This window comes from Martes martes, assembly GCF_963455335.1.
Source record: "Martes martes genome assembly, chromosome: 6".
Classification (NCBI taxonomy): domain Eukaryota; kingdom Metazoa; phylum Chordata; class Mammalia; order Carnivora; family Mustelidae; genus Martes; species Martes martes.
In genome coordinates this window covers 67,367,994-67,388,423 of record NC_137893.1, presented here as the reverse complement: position 1 = coordinate 67,388,423, position 20,430 = coordinate 67,367,994, and the positions used below count along the sequence as shown (strand labels likewise).

The window sequence follows — 20,430 nt, the reverse complement described above, 5'->3', positions numbered from 1 at the left end:
CTCCACTCTTGATGAAAATAGCTTCTTACGGTCCTTACCATATAGAGTACTATTTTTAATATAATTGCAACTTTTATTAGAAAATTTAAATGATTGTGGTAATTTTGTCAAGAACTGTCATTTGTCAAGATAGCTGCCATTTAGTCAACAAAGAATTGATGAGAGATTACCATGTGCCACATTGTGCCTTGGCTGGGAGTGGGGAGGTAATATGGAGGTGGCCCAAACACCCCCCTCAGGGAGCTTTCAGTCAAATTAACTTTTTGGAGCCCTTCCTTACCTATGAGTATTGGTAGACATTTATGTTAAAATCACTAATTTATGTAAATCATATGAACCTTTAATTTACTTGGATTTTCAAGTTTCAAAATTGTATTGATTGGGCTACTTTTATATTTTACATTTTGAAAGAAGCCCAAATCAGCTAGTTCACCCTCAGACTATAATAGGGTCTAATATACTCGATGCAGAAAGCTGGAGATGAGATACGAAATACTTCACCACCAGATACTTTCCAGGTCCTATAATGAATATAAACAGTAGCTAAAGAGCCCTTGTTTAATAAGGCACCTTCTTGTCAAAGTTGATAATTTTTTAAAAAACTGATTTTGAAAAGTAAGCACTATGTTACACAGTCAGGATCTGTGAGTATCTGAAATAATTTGAGGGGGAAAAAAGAGGTCCAAAAGGCTAAGCCATACTTACCCTGAAGTTATTAAGTACTAGGTATTTTAAATGCCCTAGCCAAATTCCCCCTTCAGATCACATACGATTTCATTAGAACTTTACAGATTATTTGAAGATATAATAGGATCCTTAGAACAACAAAGAAGAGTTTACTTTTTATCTAGAAAAGTGACCATTTGAGAACACTGTGACTTCCGTCAGGGCAAGTGTATGGGTATATGTACCTAAAGTTTATTCTCCTCTGAGTTTGTAGCACATTGGAGATAGTAAACCTTCATTATTTCCCTTTTATTCATAAGTATCATTTCCAGCTTCGGGATTGCAAAACTTGAACAAAAGGAATAAAAGATACCAACTCCCATGGTTATCTAGCTTTTTTCTGTGTTAAAAGACCAAGACTTTTAGAATAACATCAGCATGGGCTTTTCATGGTACCCCTGGCCCAGCAAAAGGCAGGAAGTCCAGAAATCTCAAAGGACACCATAATCGCCGGGCGCATCCGTAGTTGCTCAACAAATAGCAAATAATAGTAATCACCTGAGGTTCAACCACACAGTTCTGTATGTCTTCAGATTAGCTTTGTTTCCATACTGTATGGAAAGGGTTGAAAGTGAACACCAGTCATTCTTATAAAAATTCAGAAAATCATTTATTATCCATAATTTTCAGGATAAACAATTTTAAGCTGCTCTAAAGAAATCCACATGCAATATGTTTTCAGACCCCTTTTTATGGTACTCTCCTGGATTTGAAACAGAAATGCTGCCTTGTCCCCAGCTTGGCAATGGGATAGATGGGCAAATGCTGCCACCTTCTGGCCATGACTTGATCAAATGGAAAGACGGAAAAACCAAATACCACACAGGCATCGTTTGAAAAACAAATAACTTTTCCAATGTTTTTAACAGGAGTGCGATCAAGTTCATATAGATGATGTTTCCTCTGATGATAATGGGCAGGACTTAAGGTAAGCCAGGCCTTTCAGTATGCTCTTTCCTACAGAAATTCAGTCATGGAGTTTTTCACCTGTAATTATTTCTTTTATTTCTTTTTAATGTATTTTGGGTGTTGCAGTACCTACAGTTTTGCAACTGATGGCTTCCATGCAGCTGCAAGTAGTGCAAACCTTTGTTTGCCAACAGGTGTAAGAGGAGGGGTTGACTGGATGAGGAAGTTGGCTTTTCGTTACAGAAGAGTAAAAGAATTATATAACACCTACAAGAACAATGTTGGAGGTATGTGTGGCTCTTTAAATCTAATAAAGATACTATAGAGAGAGGTAGACACTGAACTGTAGTTCTGTGTTCTGTGTTAGAGACTACTCTACTAGAAAAGAAATTAGCAAGAGCCCCTGCTGAATTACACTGAGTCAGAATTTTAAGTGTCTTCGTTGGTGGGGGGAAAACACGTAACCACAAAATAAAATATGTAACTCTGGCCAAAGGAGTTGGGAATTCTTTGTACCCAAATGTTTGGTCAAGATTCACAGCAGGACATGGAAAGTGTACCCCTCTTGTACAGACACTGTTCATGTAAACCCGACAGGGGAACTCATTGAGGCAGTGGGGAGACCTGTCTGAAAGCAAAGGTCCCCATCAGTAAAGCGAAGTGGTTAGTCCTCATTACCTTTCTGGAATACTTTCCAAAATAAACATAAGCAGTGCTTTATGTTATTTCAGTGACTTAAACAAGTCTATTTTATTTTTTTAAAAATTGCAGGTTATCTGACAGTATGTCTTTGCCATGTAGAGTATTAACTGTGATTATCATGGTTTTTAAATGTTCGGATACTCTGTAGGTTTTATCTAAACTGTTTTACCTTCATCCATTTATTACAGGTGGTATCATAACCTGTGACATCAAAACTAAAATCCTGGATACGTTTCTTGATAAAATAAACCTTAGCTGTTTCTATTATTAGGATCAGTTTTAGGTCAGCAAGATCCTAAAATTAGTTATGAAGTCACATAACATTTTTCTCCCAGGGTTTTCTCTTTGTTTCTCTCTCTCTCTCTCTTTTTAAAGGAGGATTGAGGAGCTTAAAATCAGAATCTAAAATTGAATGTTAAGTTAAATATACTTATGCATACAGTATATATGTATGTAAATATACATAGAATACAGTATAGTAAGTAACGTTCTCATCTATGGTATATATATTACATATGGGGGGGGGGCTGTGTGTCTGTTCATCTCGTATTCCCAGTGTCTAATAACCCTTAAGGCACATAGTAGATGCTCAGTAGACACTCTGTAGCTCAAAAGAACAAAAAACATGTAGGGGTGCCTGGGTGGCTCAGTTGGTTAAGTGTCTGCCTTCTGCTCAGGTCATGATCCCAGGGTCCTGGGATCAAGCCCCGTGTTGGGCTCCCTGCTCAGTGGGGAGCCTGCCTCTTCTCCCTCTTCTTGTGTGCTCTTTTTCTCTCAAATGAATAAATAAAATCATTAAAAAAAAAAACATGCAGAACCATAGGCAATAGCAATGCTATTATTATGGTTGTTAGAACCAAAAAGGGATCTTAGAAATAGGAGATCTTCATTTCCTGCAGGACAGACAGCTAGAGTTTCCAAATTCACTCTAATGCTGTAGATAAGACATTTGTGAAATCAAACAAATACTCTGTTTAAATTCCATTGTGGGTAACATGTTTAATTTTACAATAAATGTCCCCTTGAGAAATCTGAAGTAATTTTTATTTAGATAGACATTGTTTTCCTCATGAAGGGTATTAAAGTTATGTAAAAACTAAGATTACTAATAAATAATATTATAGCTTTAAAAGTTCAAGTGCTGACCTGCAAGTCCATTTTCACGCTCTGTTAGCATCCCTTTTTTTAAATAAGGACAAATGAGAGTTGCCAGAAATTACACATTATGATATAAAAAATCATCCATCTGTGTATGTGCTCCTAATTTTCTAAAATACGACTTAAATAAGAAACTTCTTTTTAGCGGATTTGCATGATCTTGTTCTTTCATAAAACAAGGGTTATTTATTTATTTACTTATTATTCACTAAGCTCCATGTCAAGTGTGGAGCCTGACATGGGGCTCAATCTCACAACCCTGAGATAAGGACGTGAGCTGGGTTCAAGAGTCAGACGCTCAATGGACTAAGCCACCCAGACACCCCATCAGCAAGGGCTTTTTTTTAATATATAGATTTTATTTATTTATTTAACAGAGATCACAAGTAGGCAGAGAGGCAGGCAGAGAGAGGAAGGGAAGCATGCTCCCTGCTGAGCAGAGAGCTGGATGCGGGACTCGATTCCAGGACCCTGAGATCATGACCTGAGCCGAAGGCAGAGGCTTTAACCCACTGAGCCACCCAGGCGCCCCCAAGCAAGGGCTTTTTAAATAAAACAATTAGTATGCCTTCTTGTCTTCTTCTCCCAACATCAGTGCAGGTTTAACCACTGTTTATAACCTGTATCACATGCTTCAGAATTTTAAACACAATTCTTCTTCTTAAAATGTGCAGTATTAGTGATAGCTTCAGTGCTTGTAGCTATAGATGATAACGTCCGTGAAAAGTGGTAATGATTGTGGTTGTTAAGAAGTGAAACATTTTCAGACAGCCAGAGTGTTTGAGGTTTGTATCCCTCAGCTGGTCGACCCCGGTTTCCTCCCAGACCTATCATATCCCATCTTTTGGGGTGGGACCCTGGCACAGGAGTGGTCGAAGCCCCTCAGGTGATCGTGTCCATGGTGCCATGTTCTAGGTTTAGTGAGAGCAGAGGCTGGGACCCATTCTTTCATTGTTACATCCCCACTGTTTGGCCCAGGACCTGAAATCTAGAAGCTGTTCAGTGAATGTTTGAATGAATGAAAGGATCACTAGTTCTTAAGGGAAAGATCACTATTGATACAAATCAATCTCTCCCTGTGTCTGATATGATCTCTACTAGACAGAAGGGGACCAAACTAGGTATTCCTGAAATTTTTCATCTCTTGATTCTGCCTTTGTTTTCGGTTGCAGGACTCCTCGGCCCTGCTAAGAGAGATGCATGGTTACAGTTAAGGGCAGAGATCGAAGGTCTCACAGACTCCTGGCTAACAAATGCACTTAAATCTTTATCAATTATTAGTACTAGGTAAGTGTTATTATTTCAGTTTCTGTATTTATTGTATTGAAGATGTGGTTGTGATAGTACAACACATATACAGATTCATTAATTACTAGAGTATTTTGGAATTTCTAGGGACCTAACAATTCACTGAAGCAAGTGATTTTCAATGTGTGTGGGGGGAGGTGTTTGGGGGCAGAAGATAGGCATTGCTGCTTCCCAGAATAACCAAGAGATCCCTTGTCTTTACCCTCCTTTCTACATAACTACTGATAATCTCCACAGGAAGGTCATGGGACTTGTAATTAAAAAAAGAAAAACAATAACCAAAAAGACAGCACCCTGTTGGTGGGCACGTACAGGAGATGATGAAACAAACAAACAAACAAAACAGTACAGTTTACGCACAGACTGCATGTTTTAAGTGTTTGGGCCCACTATAGATAATATTCATAATTTAAATGCAACAAACTTGCTAGTGAAAGTTCTTTGAAAAACTTGTAAACTTTGCACCGTTTGAATGAAACAGTGAAATACTGTCTTACTAGCATAGATAATAGAACTAAATAGACTTATAATTAGTTGAACGCCATGTGCCATAAATGCTAGTTCATGAAGTAATATAAATCTTGAAAGCGATCGCTAGTTAGGGTGGATAAAGCATGCATAGCCAAGCTGTGGTAGCACAAATTCCGAAGAAGAGGTCATATTTGGACTGATTGAATTGGGCTACAGAAATCTTGGTGGGGTAAAAGGAGAATCCAGGAATAGAATACAGAAGTTAGCATGTATACGTCCCATCCTGCACGTGATGTCCAGCTGCCACGTGACCAGCAACTACACTGATGTCAGAAACTATGAGCGTGTGGATGGAGGTGGGTAGGAAGTGGCAGGTTTCCTGGGTCAGGATGGGGAAGACAGACCAGAGTACTTGGCTCGTTCTGGGCACCACGTTCCAAGGGGGGCTGTGGCGTATTTGACACATCTTTTGTCCAGCAAAGTGGCCAGAAGGGTTTCAGGCTGAGGATACCACATGAAAGGGACAGTTGGAGGGAGGAACCAAGGAGTTTCATATGAAGGAGTGTCCCATGTGGGACAAGATGACCAATTTCAATTGTTTGATATGTTAGGCTGAAAATAAATTACATTTCCCTCTGATCTGTAAAGGAGAAAATTAGGATGGATGAGTGGGAAGCCTAGGAAGGAAAGTTCTGGCTCTATGGGACGAAGAACTGTCTCACAATTGAAGCTGTTTTAAAATGGGACTTGCAGGCTTTTGATCTGTAACTAGGGATATGGAGACAAAAGGTCAAGGAAGCTAGGAGGGAGGATTCCTGAGTGTCTGAAATTGTGTATAAAATGTAGTAGAATGTGCATTTCTCTGAGGAGGAAGTCAGCAGCTTTCACTCTTTCTAAAAGAGTTCTCTTAGATGCTTAAAAACCAAAGGTTCCTACAGTGTTAATGTAGATCATATGTGTGTTACCCATAGTAGAAAGAGATGATGATTATTACACACATGGCTTTAAAGCAACTACATGGGTATGTGACTTTTAAGAAAAAAAATATAACAAAGAGAAGAGGGGGGGAAATAAGTCATTACACATTAGAGATTTAAATGTTGGGAAATTTGCTAAGTCATCCACATGTAGGACCCTACCGGTCCTTTTTATAAAGTATCCAAGATGTCAGGAGAACGGAAGCTTATACAAAACATGGCTGAATTACGTTTCTGAGCCTTTAGCTAAGTTTGCACCTTCCAGCTCTAATTCTTCTCCTGTGAATATAGTCAAAGGTCATAACCAAATGTGTAGGAAATTTTTCTATGTAAGACATTATTTATATAATGTTTAGAAACCAAACCATCTTAAGTGAGCTAACTTTAAAAAAAAATGACCCCGCAGCTGCAAGTGGTTTTCACACATTATATTTTGTTGGGAAAGGAGGACTAATAGAGAGTATGACATAAATAAATAGGCTCATGATACAAACAAGCAAAAAATGTAGAAGAAATTATATATATAGTATGGTACTAATGAGCAAATCTGTATGCAAACAAATCCTGAAAGTAAACACACAAAATCGTGAGAGCAGTTACTCTCTGCTCTCTGGATAGCTAAATAATTGATGCTTTTCATGTTCTTGATATTTTCCCATATTCACAATGTATATACATGCAACCTTTAAATATATGCAATGTTTGTAATTAAAAGTTACAATGCATTATAAATTGAATATTAGATAAATGCAATGTTTGCAATTTTAAAGTCCATAATTTACAAGTATATATGAGGTTTGTAACTTAGAAAAGAAATGATATAACTCCAAATATCGCTGTCTCAGTGGCAAAGCTAGATTCCAAAATATTACTTCAGTACAGGTATGTGTTTGTGTATTATGCTAAATAATCTGCCATTATTTGGGGAGTTTCTGTCTGATAACAGGCAAATCACTTTCTAGGTCTCTAATGCCTTATCGGCAGCATTAAGGATTCCATTGGTGATACTTATTAAACTTCTACCTCTGGAAGGCTTTGTTTCTTTATCCCATATAAGTGAGAGCCTCATCACGTGCTTCCAGAAGTCAGAGCTCCCATTATAAAATCAGGTTATCTATGGAAATAATTTAGAAATGAAAATGTTTTAAAAACCCGTAATCATACAGGTTTTATAATTGTTCTTGGGACAAATCAGTTTTTCTTTATACAGGATATGTCTAAAGAATATAAAGCATAATATTAAGTGTACTGGCAGATAAGCATATACATACCATGAAAAGCTGGCACCCAATTTGGTCTTCTATCTTCTAAATTCTAACCAAGCTTCTGAAAATCAATCTAGAGACTTCTCAAGAATATTTTTGGGGCTCTCACTAATATGTATTAAAGGCTCGTGCTACAAAATACCAATAGAGAAAGGCCCATCCCTAATATGCCTTCTGAGTCCCAATTTGATGTGTGTGGTTTGAGCCCCTCAAGGCAGGAAGGCTCAATTTTTACATAATCCAGAAGGAAGGACCACAGTCCATTCTTTCCAGATCTCTGCCTCACAGTTCCTACTCTCTTAGCATTTCCTTTATCTCCCTGAAATGTTACCATGAAAGAAACAGCTGTAAGTTATAAAATGGGACACTGTCACTCTCAGAGAGTAGGGCCTTTGTAGATGGATTAAAACTGGGCCCATTAAATGCAGTTTGCTCTTTGTTGTTGTTAAGAAGGAGATTCAGGGATTCACCTTTTCTGGATTAAATAAGGGTCCTCTCCATTCTTACTTATTCAGGATCCCCATCTCTCAACCCCTTGATTTGGAATACTGGACTGTTTCTCCCACAAAATCCAAAAACACTTTTACCCATCCTATTACCTTGTTTCTGCCTATTTCTACTACTTTTGTTCTAACCCCGGGACATAGACTCTTACCCTAAAAAATAGCTTGTCTGGATACCCGTGATACTTAGAGCTACACTCTCCCTCTGACAACCTTCCCATAATTGCCACTGGCTGAGGCAGGTGTACTTCTCAGAGGTTCCACAGAAGCCAGAGGAGATCTTTGTTATAGGACACATTTCATATTGCAGGGGTCTTATTTCCTTCTCTCTCTCCTATCTCTCTTGAGATCTGGAGGGGGATAGGGACAAAATGTCACCCATGCGTGACTTCTTTTTGCCTGTCTTCCTCCACGTCCTCCATTTTGGGATGTATTCCTAGCCCCTGTCATGGTGCCTGCTGGGTAGCAGACAGTCCGTAAATAACTGTTGGCGTTTAAAGGTTAGGTTATCAGGACCCATTTATTATGGAATCGAAAGACCACAGTGACCATTTACAACCTGCACCATTAGAAATTATTTAGAATTAGAAAACAACTCTGCGTATTTCCTCCCTGTCTTAGGAGTAACTGCGTAAATGTCTTGGTCACGACAACCCAACTGATCCCAGCACTTGCGAAGGTTCTCCTCTATAGTTTAGGAGGTGCTTTCCCCATTGAGAATATTTACAGTGCAACTAAAATAGGTAAGAAAATTCTTTCTAACTCTGTATGAATTGTGTTCACATCTGTGTCTTGGAGACTGTTCTCGGTATGTCTCTCTGCATGATTCCCTCTTTTATCGGTTTTGCTACAAAAATATCAAGCAAATTGGAACAGAGCTCAGATAATAAAGCAGCCTGTGACCTATTGTACACGTGCAAATTTTATGAAAGCTGTTCCCTAGTGAAATTCTGAAGTCAATATCAGGACAATTCTGTATACTTATTTATCTCTTTGTATTTGTCTTTCATTGCAGCCCCTGTTTTCTAAATGACAGAGTGTCTTTGGCCATGGTACTGAATATCTAGTTAGGATGGTATATGGTATTTCATCTTTGCAGATGCAGTAATCTAGATCTAAGATAAAAATACAATGCTGGCATTACAGGGAAGTGCCAGATGGATGGAAGTAACATTCTAATTCCAGGAAAAAAGTATCTCATGAATTATAACTCATGAATGGCTGAAAATCTGCATTTTCAACAATGTTCCACAGTAATCAGAGAAGTACAGCCTTGTTTATTTGCTTACTATCTGTCTTCGGAGCCATCTTTGACTTAAAGAGACTATGTCTCTAATCATCTTTCAAAAACTGAGCTTCCTAACCTCCACCGTCCTGAAAGAGTTAAAAGAAAACAGCCTCCGTATGGCACTGTCTTGTCAAGGAAATGCCTGGGGAAGTAGGTTGTATAATGTACCCCGCAGGTCAGCAAACTTAGGTGCTGGCACCTTGACAAGAGCTCAGAATCCCAAAATCCCCTACCAAAAATAACCTGCGCTGGGTCTCGCAGAGTTTCTGTATTGGCACCAGCTAAAAAGAGCCCCCGGTTGCAGCTGTTTGAGGAGTAGAGTTAAAGAGAGCCTTTATAAGCTTTCGTAATGTAAATTCCACATTGTCATACGCACTGCAGCTCAGAGCCCTGATGCCAGGCCCACTCATTCGTTACAGAAATGTATGTATTCATGCTAGCAGGCTTAACCTAGCTCACTTTATTTTGCATTTTGACACGTCAAATCATTTCACACCAGCATAAATGTTTCTTCTAGCTGGGACAAAATTCTTTTTTTTACTGGCCAAATTGTTCCTTATATTTAATCTGAATAAACAATCATTTTTATTTTTCCCTTTAAGCTAGTATTTTTTTGGAGTTCTGAACTATCAAATTAGGGGAAAAAATGCAAAAATAGCCATGACGGCATAAACATTGTGGGAGTGAAATTCAGAGAATTATGCCAGTGTTGTAAAACCAAGAACATGTAGAAATTCCACCATGTTATTCCCGTAGTGCAGTCAGAGGGGACAGGTGCCAGGAGTTCTGTGACCCAAACAACTCCCTTAGTACAATTAATCTGAGCAGACTAGCTCCCAGCCACTTGAAGAAAAGAGTTGTTTATCAAGGTAAATGCACATCTTAGTATTTCCTCTTTCCTTACAGACGAACCTTCAGTTTTTTATAATAATATTGCTAGCTGACTTGTCTATACTACTTAAACTAGATAAAATGGATACACAGAATTAAACAAAAAAATGTTAAAACTCACAGTTGCTTGTAAAGTTGTTCCAGCGTTCTTTTGGTGGTGTAAAAGATGCTAACATTTTCTCTGGGTCAATGTTTAACCCTACTGACTTTTTTGGAGTGTGAAGCACATTTGTTTAATACTCTGTCTCAAGTAAAGACTTATATTATTCAAAGATATTAGTTGATTTCATAAAGCCAGAGGTTGCAAGCTAGTCTAAGTGATTGATGTTCAAGAAAAATTAACCTAACACTTTATGAATCTTTAGGTTAATGAATGCAATGGCTGGAAGAATAAGCAGTGCATTGTTTTTCAGGCAAGGAAAGCTGTTTTGAGCGTATAGTGTCCAGATTTGGCACTAACATAACTTATGTTGTGATTGGAGATGGCCGAGATGAGGAGCATGCCGCTAACCAGGTAACTTCACTCTGAACTTTATCTCATTTATCTTCCAGGAAAAGAAAGTTGCTTTGAACGAATAATGCAAAGGTTTGGCAGAAAAGTAGTGTATGTTGTAATTGGGGATGGTGTAGAAGAAGAACAGGCAGCAAAAAAGGTAACCTGTCTCAAACAATGTTGGTGTGATACTTCTGATGCAAGCTTTTGTGTTTGCATTCCTGTAGTTTGGCCCAATGGCAGCTTGACAAATGATTTAAATGTGTAGCTGCAAAGCTGTAAGAGCATGAGAAGGTTAATACTTACATTCAAAGAAACCATTTGGAGTCTAGCACTTTTTACCTGAAATTTGAAAGGAAATGTACAAAAATTTAGTCAGATTTATTTGTGCGCGCGCGCGTGTGTGTGTGTGTGTGTAAGTGTAATGCGCACAGATATGGTGATTTTTGAGAAAGGTGGGGGAAAATAACCATTTTTAAACACACAAAACTTAACCTGATAGACAGCTTTAATGAGCTCCACAGAAATCGTATGAGTGGCTCCGTTCTTACCCTCTTGCTCACCCACCTTTTATGTCAATGGTCCTTGTGAGTGCCCTGTAGTAAGTGTGTCCATGGTGGTAAATGATAAGGATAGATTTAATAAGGATAGAAGGAAAACACTGTTGCTAGAGAATTTAGTAAATGCTATCGGCATGACATGTATTATCCAGGTCCTTTGGTGCCAACTTGTTGTAGAGACTTAGAGGCAGTACGCCTTATATCTTCTAGAAGGGTGTTGTCTGTTTCAGTGAGCTGTTAGCATTCGATTGAAGCCAAGCAGCTGGCATTGAACATATTCAGAAAATCTCTGGCCCATATTTCTAAAGAAGAAATTAAGGTAGTTAAAAACCGTTAAATGGTTGGCCCAAGATCAAAAGAGGAATGATAGCGGGGATTGGTCCTAGGAACCAACTATCAGTTGACACAACACTGAGATCTAATGTTTCCTTTACTGAATGGTCCCAAAGTATCATCCAGCCAGGACAAAAAATCATATAATTTGTAAAATAAAGCAAAACAATGCTTGCTTTTGTTTTAAAGATTTTATTTATTTATTTGACAAACAGAGATCACAAGTAGGCAGAGAGGCAGGCAGAGAGAGAGAGGAAGGGAAGCAGGCTCCCTGCTGAGCAGAGAGCCCAATGCAGGGCTCGATCCCAGGACCCTGAGATCATGACCTGAGCCGAAGGCAGAGGCTTAACCCACTGAGCCACCCAGGCACCCCAATGCTTGCTAATTTTAAACAGAGACATATCAGCTTATATTGTTGTACGTAGAAAGAATGTTGTCCTTATCCTGAGGAGATCTCAAATCATCTAATGAAGCCTTCACTAACCACTTGCAGTGTACTCAAGGGTTTATCTGATTTCTCTTTTCCTAAATAAAAAATAAATAAATAAAAGAAATTTTATGAAAAGTTTAGCTATACTAGAAAGCTGAAAGAAATGACTTTGGTTTGTAAATCATTCAAATTAAGCAAAATGAAGAAAGAGAACGAGCTTCTGTTTTAGAAGGTTTGGTGAAGTATTGGAAGCCATAATTGAAAAATTCCATGCTTTTCCATTAACACTAAGAGAAGTTGCATAGGCTTTGACTCCCACAGAGCTCTTGGTTGTAATTGTTGGCAGTATCAGTGACCCAAGACAGCACACTGACCCCTAGGACATTCTGTATAAGGCCAGAGATGCAGCCTCAAGAAACCCAACTTTCACTGCCAACTGCTTCTAAAAAGCCTTCCAGTGGCACACAGTCGAAGTATCTTTTGGAGTTTGTCCATGTCTAGAGTCCTGCTGTTTTTCATATTGGCACCATCATGACCCACAACAAGTAGTCAATGTACAAATGCAGCAAAACATTTTGCATGTCTTGTAGACTATGTGAAATTCACACATACCTAGGTCAGGGCAATATAAATTCACTTTTCCAAACCAGAAACATTATATGCCTGAAACTGAAAATCTATAAAGTCTACACCATTTATCCATGGTGTGAAAACAGGACTTGGCTCTTCAGTTGTTACACCCTCTGCTTTATACCTGAAACTTCAGGAGAAAAAGTCGTGACTCCAAGTGGAAGAGAACCTTGTTAGAATGCTATTTCCAAATGGTTGTTTATGTAGGTACAGTTTTGGTGGTGGTGAAAGCTTATGGGTTCTGTTTGGAAACACAGGTGGCTGGTTCCTCTAGTATCCAGAATGCATGCTTTCCTTTGGATGTGGCTATAATCGCATGCGCAGAAATATAAAGTACTATTTTGTTATTATAAATAGATCTGAGCTGAATGAGAAAAAAAAAGGTTACTTCTGGGTGAATTTCTGTGCTTTAAATGGACCTAGAAACATGTTTTCTTTTGCAAATTTAAGAAGAGATTTCAAAGGTTAAGAACTAATGTATAACCACAGCCCCCTACAGAAATATATAATATGAGCCATTATTGTAATTGCAAGTTTTCTGGAAGTTGCATTAAAAAAAATAAGAGGGAGAATTAATTTTAGTAATACACTTTAACCCAATATGCTTAAAATATTGCTGTCTCAACACCTAATAAATATACTAGTTACTAATGTGATGTTTACATTCTAAGTCTCTGAAATTCAGTATGCATTTAGAACAGGACTTGTCACAGTTCAGGTACTCAACAGACATATGGTAGCTACTGGCTACCATATTGGACAGCAAAGAATCATAACAATAGTGATTATTATTTTAATGTTTAACCTTTATAATACATTTTCCATGATATACATACATATATATGTATCTCCATTTTTTATATATATAGATGTATAATGCATATATATGTATATGTATTCTACACATATATTTTCTACAAGATACCATCAGCAAAAATTACAAATAATACTTTGGTTTTAATTGCTACCATGCATTATTTATTTTTTTCATTATTGTCCATAATGGAGTATTTTTAGACAGTTTTTTGGAATCATAATTTTTCGTGAAACTTATCACACTAATACTATATCCTGGTATATCTTTGGAGAGGCTCAAACCATTGTAATGTCTAAGAATATTTTCCCCACAAGAGGTTGTTTCTGTCCCCTTTAATATATATCACCCCTATTGTGAATGGATGCTGGAGTGCTTTCTCTCAGTCCCATACCAGTGAAATAAGTCAAGGCTACTGGCTTATTACTTACGCCAGACAAGGAAGAAGGTCGATCATCCCCACATTGTTTTCTACCTTCTATAGTCCAGCTTCAAATTATTTTTTACATAGAAAGAAATTCACCTTCTTCTTCTCATATAGACAAAAAGCCTTGGACATAGGAAGTTTATCATTTTTAAAAAATATTGTTTCTAACTCTAAGGAGTGTTGTGGTTAAAAATTGCTTTCTATCAGTCATGGAGGCTTTTCATGCTCAACTTGCTTCCCTGGATGCTGATGTTCGTCATGCTTTTCCAGAATAAATACTAAACTACCTAAGAAATCTCAGTATTTGCTTTTATAAACACGAAAATCCAGTTCAGATCTATTTCTCTAGTATTTTGACAATATAATATGGTTGCTACCAAGGCTTCAAATACGATCCTGCCTCCTTTGAGTTCCCTCCCTTGAACATGGGTGAACCACACGTCTTGGTATTTATTGCTGCTTTATTGAGACGATAGTTATGATTTCTCTCCATTCCTTCCCCTTCTCTCCTCTGTCTCTCCCTCTGTCAATACACAGCACAACATGCCCTTTTGGAGGATATCAAGTCACTCAGACCTCTTGGCTCTTCATCAAGCACTGGAATTAGAGTATTTGTAACTGTGTTCTCTAGCTGGAGATCCATTTTTTTTTTTTTTAATTTCAAAGTACACTGAATTTTTATGTGTGATTCAATGCCTCTGGCTTTACACATATAAATTGTCTTAAAGGATGAAATCATATTTGGAATGAAAATTCCAGAATGAAGAATTCAGATTGCTGAACGGAATTAAACTTTAGCACTACAGAAAGGAAGCTCTATGGTCTTATATTTACAACACTTTAATGGTTTAAAAAAAAAATCTGTGGAGGTTGCTGGTACACACCGAGTGAGTCCTCACTGGAATTAACAGCTTTAGCAAAGAATGCTGACCCTGGCAGAACGCCAACACAGGCTCCGTCCGACAAGGTGGTGTTCAACAACATTCCTCAAAATGGGAGATCTTCTCAGCCCTGAGGTTTGAATCTGACTTTAGCCTACCTAGCCCAGAAAATCTGAATTGGAATGCACTCAGACTGTATAAGGACAATCCTATCTAGACCTGTAATTTGTGTAAATTATTGATGAAAATAATTTACTGTGACTTTATTAGCAGCTGACTTTGCAAGTGGATGCAATTTTTCTTTCATTTTTTGGGGAGGGAAGGGGGTGGGCAATGGGAGTCTAATAATGTCTCTTTTTTAAGTTTGGCAAACAGAATGTTCATACTGATGTGTTGTGCCTTAAAGACAAGACAGCGTTTGTGTGTTACGGTGTAACTTTGGTTAAAATCTCTGTAGATAATGAAAAACAAAAACAACAACAAAAAAAAACCTTTGCGATCATTCTTAAGATGACCAAATTTAAAATTCAAGCTATCAAAGCTTAATACTGCATCACCAAGAAACTGAGTATTTGTTGCAATAAGAAAACAACGATAATAAAGGAAAGCTTGTGTTTTATTTGGGTTCTTAATAATTCCAGTAATTATATGAGGCAACTATTTATGCATCCAACCATAAGCAGAAGGTTTGGGAAAGACTGTGGGACCTTTACTTAGAAAGTGAAATGTATGTTGAAGTCTCGAGTACCCCTTTTTACAGTTCTTCTGGAGAAAACTAAGAGCCATATTCAAGACTACTTACACTATTTTGAGTTTGACTTTTTGATATGTGTAAGTTGTGTAGAGGAAAATAGTCTCATTAAATTCATAAACAAATAGCACCCAAACTTTCCTAGGCTACGCCATGAACATGGCTTGAAATTCACATTGAGTGAACATGGCTTAAAAAAAAGCTAAGTGCATTCATTCCCAATGCCGTTGCAAAAACGAAATGTCATCAGTGTTGGAAGGCGAATGCCCAAATGCCCTCTGAAGAAAGGGTGAGTCAATGAGAATTTTACCTAGAATGTATCGTCCTAAAATAAATTGGCAAGCAAGCCAGATCTTGGCAGCAATACTAAAATTACAACGGTGAAATAGTATCTGGTTCTCCATCTGAATGCGTCAGTCCAGTTTCTCTCCCTTAGAGACCTATGCACCTTCGTTTCTGCCTGACCTGTTCCTGCACAATGGCTTGCATTCATCTCAAGGAGAACCTGTCATCGTTGTGTGTGCATGTGTGTTTTTTTTTTCTTGGTGTGTAGCCCATGTTAAGAACACGATACAAGTTCTCCTGTCATTTTGTATGACATGATTTCCCTTGTGGAAATTTAAGACCTCAAGATCTAGGAGTGTTTTAATGGTGTCTGCACCTGCAGCTCTATGTTTAAACTGTCCTAATGTGGAAGCAGGAGCCCAGATAATAGGCAGCCCCCCTAACCAGAGGCTGGTCTGTGATAGCGCATCATCTGAGGCTTCGGTGGCTCCCGTGAGATCAGTGCTTTTAGACACTGATCCCAACATTCACTATGGAAGTGAGGTTTAATTTTCTAGGTTATAAACCTATATTTCTTTACTGAATGCTAAGGCCATATTTACACCGGGCAGAAAGAGCTTGAGATCCAAGTCTGCAGATTTTAAGACTCTGATTTCATCACACAAACTTTAAACTTCTTCTTTAAATTTTGTAACTTTTGGCTCTCTCTGCCCCAAGTACTGCTGCAGACAAATTAAGCTTGCAATAATTTTAATAATAATGATCATCATCATCATCATCTCACACTTCTACTGGCATGTAGCTTGAAAATGGCAGTTTAAAAAAATCAAAGAGCTGCGCTGATTATCAATTCTATTTTGTGCACTAAAACCTTTTATAAATATTTATTACTGTGAATGAAACAATATTCTCTTTCTAGCCAGTTTCTTTAAATGATAGAATTGTGGCATTGCATCTAGACTCTTAATTATTTTTCATATCAAACAAGCAAGGATTTTAATGCTGCTAACCCTGCAGGGCCAGAAAGGAACAGTCCTTCACAGGCAAAGGAAGGATCACCGATGATATCACCCAGTGCTGTTTCTCACATACATTTTCTCCCCTGCTGTGTGTTCAGAAGAGGCTGCTGGCATAAAGCCCAAGCTGTTCACGAACAGCTTGTCCAAAACAACAGTGCAGGCCAATATGGCCCACCTCACAGCCGGTCATGCAACTTGGAGTATGCTCAGACTAGAACTCTGCCCTTCCTGTGCTGGGAACAGAGGTCCTCTTCCTTTCTGATCTAAAAAAACAAAAACAAAAACAAAAACCAAAAATAAGCCAATAAACAAAAGGAACAACCTCTTTGGCAAATCCCACTTGCTGTTGACATAGACTGTTATGCCTTGTTATTAACCGATTCAAAAAAACGTTCTGTCACTGAGTTTTCGGCTAGTACATGTACAAACATGGTCCATCACTAGGAAAGGTAACCACCTCGTGTCACACTTGAGAAATATCGAAGCAGGTGGCCTGGCTACAGTATTATAGCTTACAAGATTAAGTCACTATATCCCTACAAAAGTTTGTAAGTCAAATTCAGAGACAAAAAAAAAAAGTTAGAATCATGCAGTTGGTGCACAAAAAAGTGGATAACTCTAAAAATGTTTTTTCCTTAGTCTCGTGAATAAAGATTCAAGATAGTGTCAACAGCATGCTCCAGTTTGAAGTTTTTTTCTTTCAAGTGGATTTGTTTATGACGAGCCTATGTTCTCAGTGAATATGGCATTTAGTATTTCTTTCAAAAACAAATTGAAGCATCATGAGCCAAAGTTGCATTTTGACTCCCAACTATGATAGCATTATGGAAATCTCACAGTCAGAGTCAAGGGTTTCTGTTATGTATTAGTAAAGTATAGATTATTGGGGCCGACATAATTTAAAGAAATGTAAATTAATATTAAAAGCTTGTAAAAATATGTACATCTTTACTATTTCTCAATAAATACCTTTGGAAATGTTTTCATTTTCTTCACCCTCCCATGTTGTAGAGTTTTTGTTGTGTGGAGTTAGCTCAATTCTAAATAATGTGAAATGTATATTTAGGCTTTCTGATGTATTTTTATCTTCCCTTGCTTATGTCTCGGTGATGTCCTTTGCAGCTAAGGCAAGCTGAGATGTAACATGACAGAATGTCACTCATCAAGACTACAAAGCAGGCTGGTGTGCCAAAAGGATGCAAGTTGCATTGTTTTTTGGTTTTGTTTTTGTTTTTTACATAGGAGCAGTCACATTCAAGTGTAATGCAGAAAGGAGTTGCAGTTCATTAATGACGACATAACACCTTTTAGAATATTGAAAGCAGGGTTTTTTAAATGAATATGGGACCCAGTTTATAAGTAGCTCCAAGAATGATAAAAGCAGAGTTGTTCTTAAATAGCTTTTTTACCTATCGAAATTCAAGTTAGTTAACACATAGTGTATTACTCATTTTAGGGGTAGAATGTAGTCTTTCATCAGTTGCATGTAACACCCAGCGCTCATTCCATCACGTGCCCTCCTTCATGCCCATCACGTAGTTACCCCATCTCCCCACCTCCCTCCCCTCCTGCAGCCCTCACTTTGTTTCCAGAGTTCAGGGTCTTTTATGGTTTGTCTCCCTCTCTATTTTCATCTTATTTTTCCTTCCCTTCCCTTATGTTCATCTGTTTTGTTTCTTAAACTCCACATAGAGTGAAATCCTCTGGTATGTGTGTTTTTCTGACTGACTTATTTCACTTAGCATAAAACTCTCTAGTTCCATCCATGTTGTTGCAAATGGCAAGATTTCATTGTTTTTGATGGCTGAGTAATAGTCCATTGTCTTAAATAGGTTTCAACAGCTTTATCACCTTATGTATGGTATTGATTTGTTTGCAAATCTGCTCTTCAAATGCAAACCAAAAGGAGATTTCAGACATCCTCATTCACAACTTTTTAAAAGGTTCACCTCTAAATCGAGTATGTCCCACATGTTCATCCAGCACTTCTCTCATTTCCCTGCTTTACTGTTAAATAAGACTCCCTCAAATTACCCAACATCGCACAAAATTTTGTTTATCCTTTGTATTGGATGACTCCCCACTAGAATGTGTGCTCTGTGAGGGCAGGGATTTTTGTCTTATTTTGTTCTGTTCACTTCTATTTAACTACTATCTAGGAAAATATCTGGCATGTAATGGATACCCCAAAAAATATTTGCTGAAGGAATGTATAAACCATAGGAAAACACATGTATGATTATGGTCTGGAATTAAAGAGATTTTAAGTGGTTGCACTAGATTTTTTTAAAAAAGAGAAAATGTGCGGGTAAGTTTGGATGGAACTAATGTTAATTTTTACAACTTAGCTGGAGTGTCTGCTTGCCTCAAAATTTATGAAAATAAAGAGCAAGGCTGGTCCTAAGTAAAGACATACTTGAGAAAAGAGTTACATGTGAACTGGGAATAATCTGAAAAGAAAAAATAAGTTTGTGATAAATTAGTAATTGCTTCCTCTGCCCCCATTACTTTTATTAAATAATAATAAAATGCAACATCAGTAGCTTTCTTTGATTTAAATTACTTAAAGCCACAAAATATCATGTAAAAATTAGATCTATTTGCAAAGTCTGTGGTTTGTGATTCTGAGACCCAGGGACAAAAAAAGAAAGGGGAATGTGTGATTTCCCCTTAGCTATCAAAAGATAACTGCTGTTTCACATCTGTTCATAGTATTCATTTAAAAAAAATTAGTTATTGAATATTGCAGTATAAAAGAACATATATTCTCACTCATGGGTCACTACTCAAAAACCTCTCAAATCTGACCAGGCCAAAGTCAATTCTGGGGACCTACTCTAGTAAACTAGATGCTTTCTCACAGCACCAAGGGGGAAACTTTCCAAGTTCTGACTTTAAATGCCTGTCCCTCATCCAGAGAACCTTCCAGAATTGTGTTAGCCACAATTTGAAAAATGTCCAAACGTAATTAATATCTGACAAAGCAGGTAACTCTATACAAGCCAGAATATTACCTTCTCCCCCCATAAAATACTTTTTTTGAGAGAGAGAGAGAGAGAGAGAGCACGCACGCCAAGGCGGGGGGCAGATGGAGGGGGAGAGGAAGAGAGAGAAAGTCTTAAGCAGGTTCTATGCCTGACACGGGGCTCGATCTCATGACCCAGAGATCATAACTTGAGCTGAAATCAAGTATTGGATGCTGAACTGACTGAGCTACCCAGGTGCCCCACCCCAATTAAATACTTTTTGATTGGGGCTTGTGGGAACACTGTCTCTGTGCCTAAAGGGTACCGTGTTGTTTTGTATTGATAAAATCTTGGATTTCTGTACCCATTGGCTGCAGTGATGATGTCAGTCTAGTTCTCTGTGAAGCCTTCAGTGAAAATACACAGAATTGAATGAAAGTGTGTGTTGGAGGGTATCAAGGAGTCATCAAGTAAATCAGTCTCCATAGAACCACAGGTACGGCTGACTCTGAACTCGTCACACTCTTGACCCTCGAGCTCTTGGACATTAGATAGGGGTGACTCTGAAGAGAGTATGTGAAGGGGGCTACCATGGGCATCACAGGAGCATGGTGAATAGTTTGCACAGGCACTTAGCCCACCC

The 20,430-nt window shown here is 38.0% G+C and overlaps 1 protein-coding gene across 2 annotated transcripts in view; it reads left to right on the top strand.

Moving 5' to 3' along the window:
• EYA4 (EYA transcriptional coactivator and phosphatase 4) overlaps window positions 1-17,802 on the top strand; it is a gene marked incomplete at its 5' end in the record, with an annotated part of 266,943 nt that extends 249,141 nt beyond the window's left edge. For both annotated transcript variants that reach the window (XM_080807217.1, XM_080807216.1), the window contains 6 exons: window positions 1,596-1,654; window positions 1,762-1,922; window positions 4,668-4,782; window positions 8,641-8,762; window positions 10,751-10,851; window positions 14,423-17,802. In XM_080807217.1, the coding sequence (XP_080663343.1) occupies window positions 1,596-1,654; window positions 1,762-1,922; window positions 4,668-4,782; window positions 8,641-8,762; window positions 10,751-10,851; window positions 14,423-14,503 (639 nt within the window). In that variant the 3' untranslated portion in view covers window positions 14,504-17,802. The remainder of the gene's footprint in view (window positions 1-1,595; window positions 1,655-1,761; window positions 1,923-4,667; window positions 4,783-8,640; window positions 8,763-10,750; window positions 10,852-14,422) is intronic.
• Window positions 17,803-20,430: the final 2,628 nt, after the last annotated feature.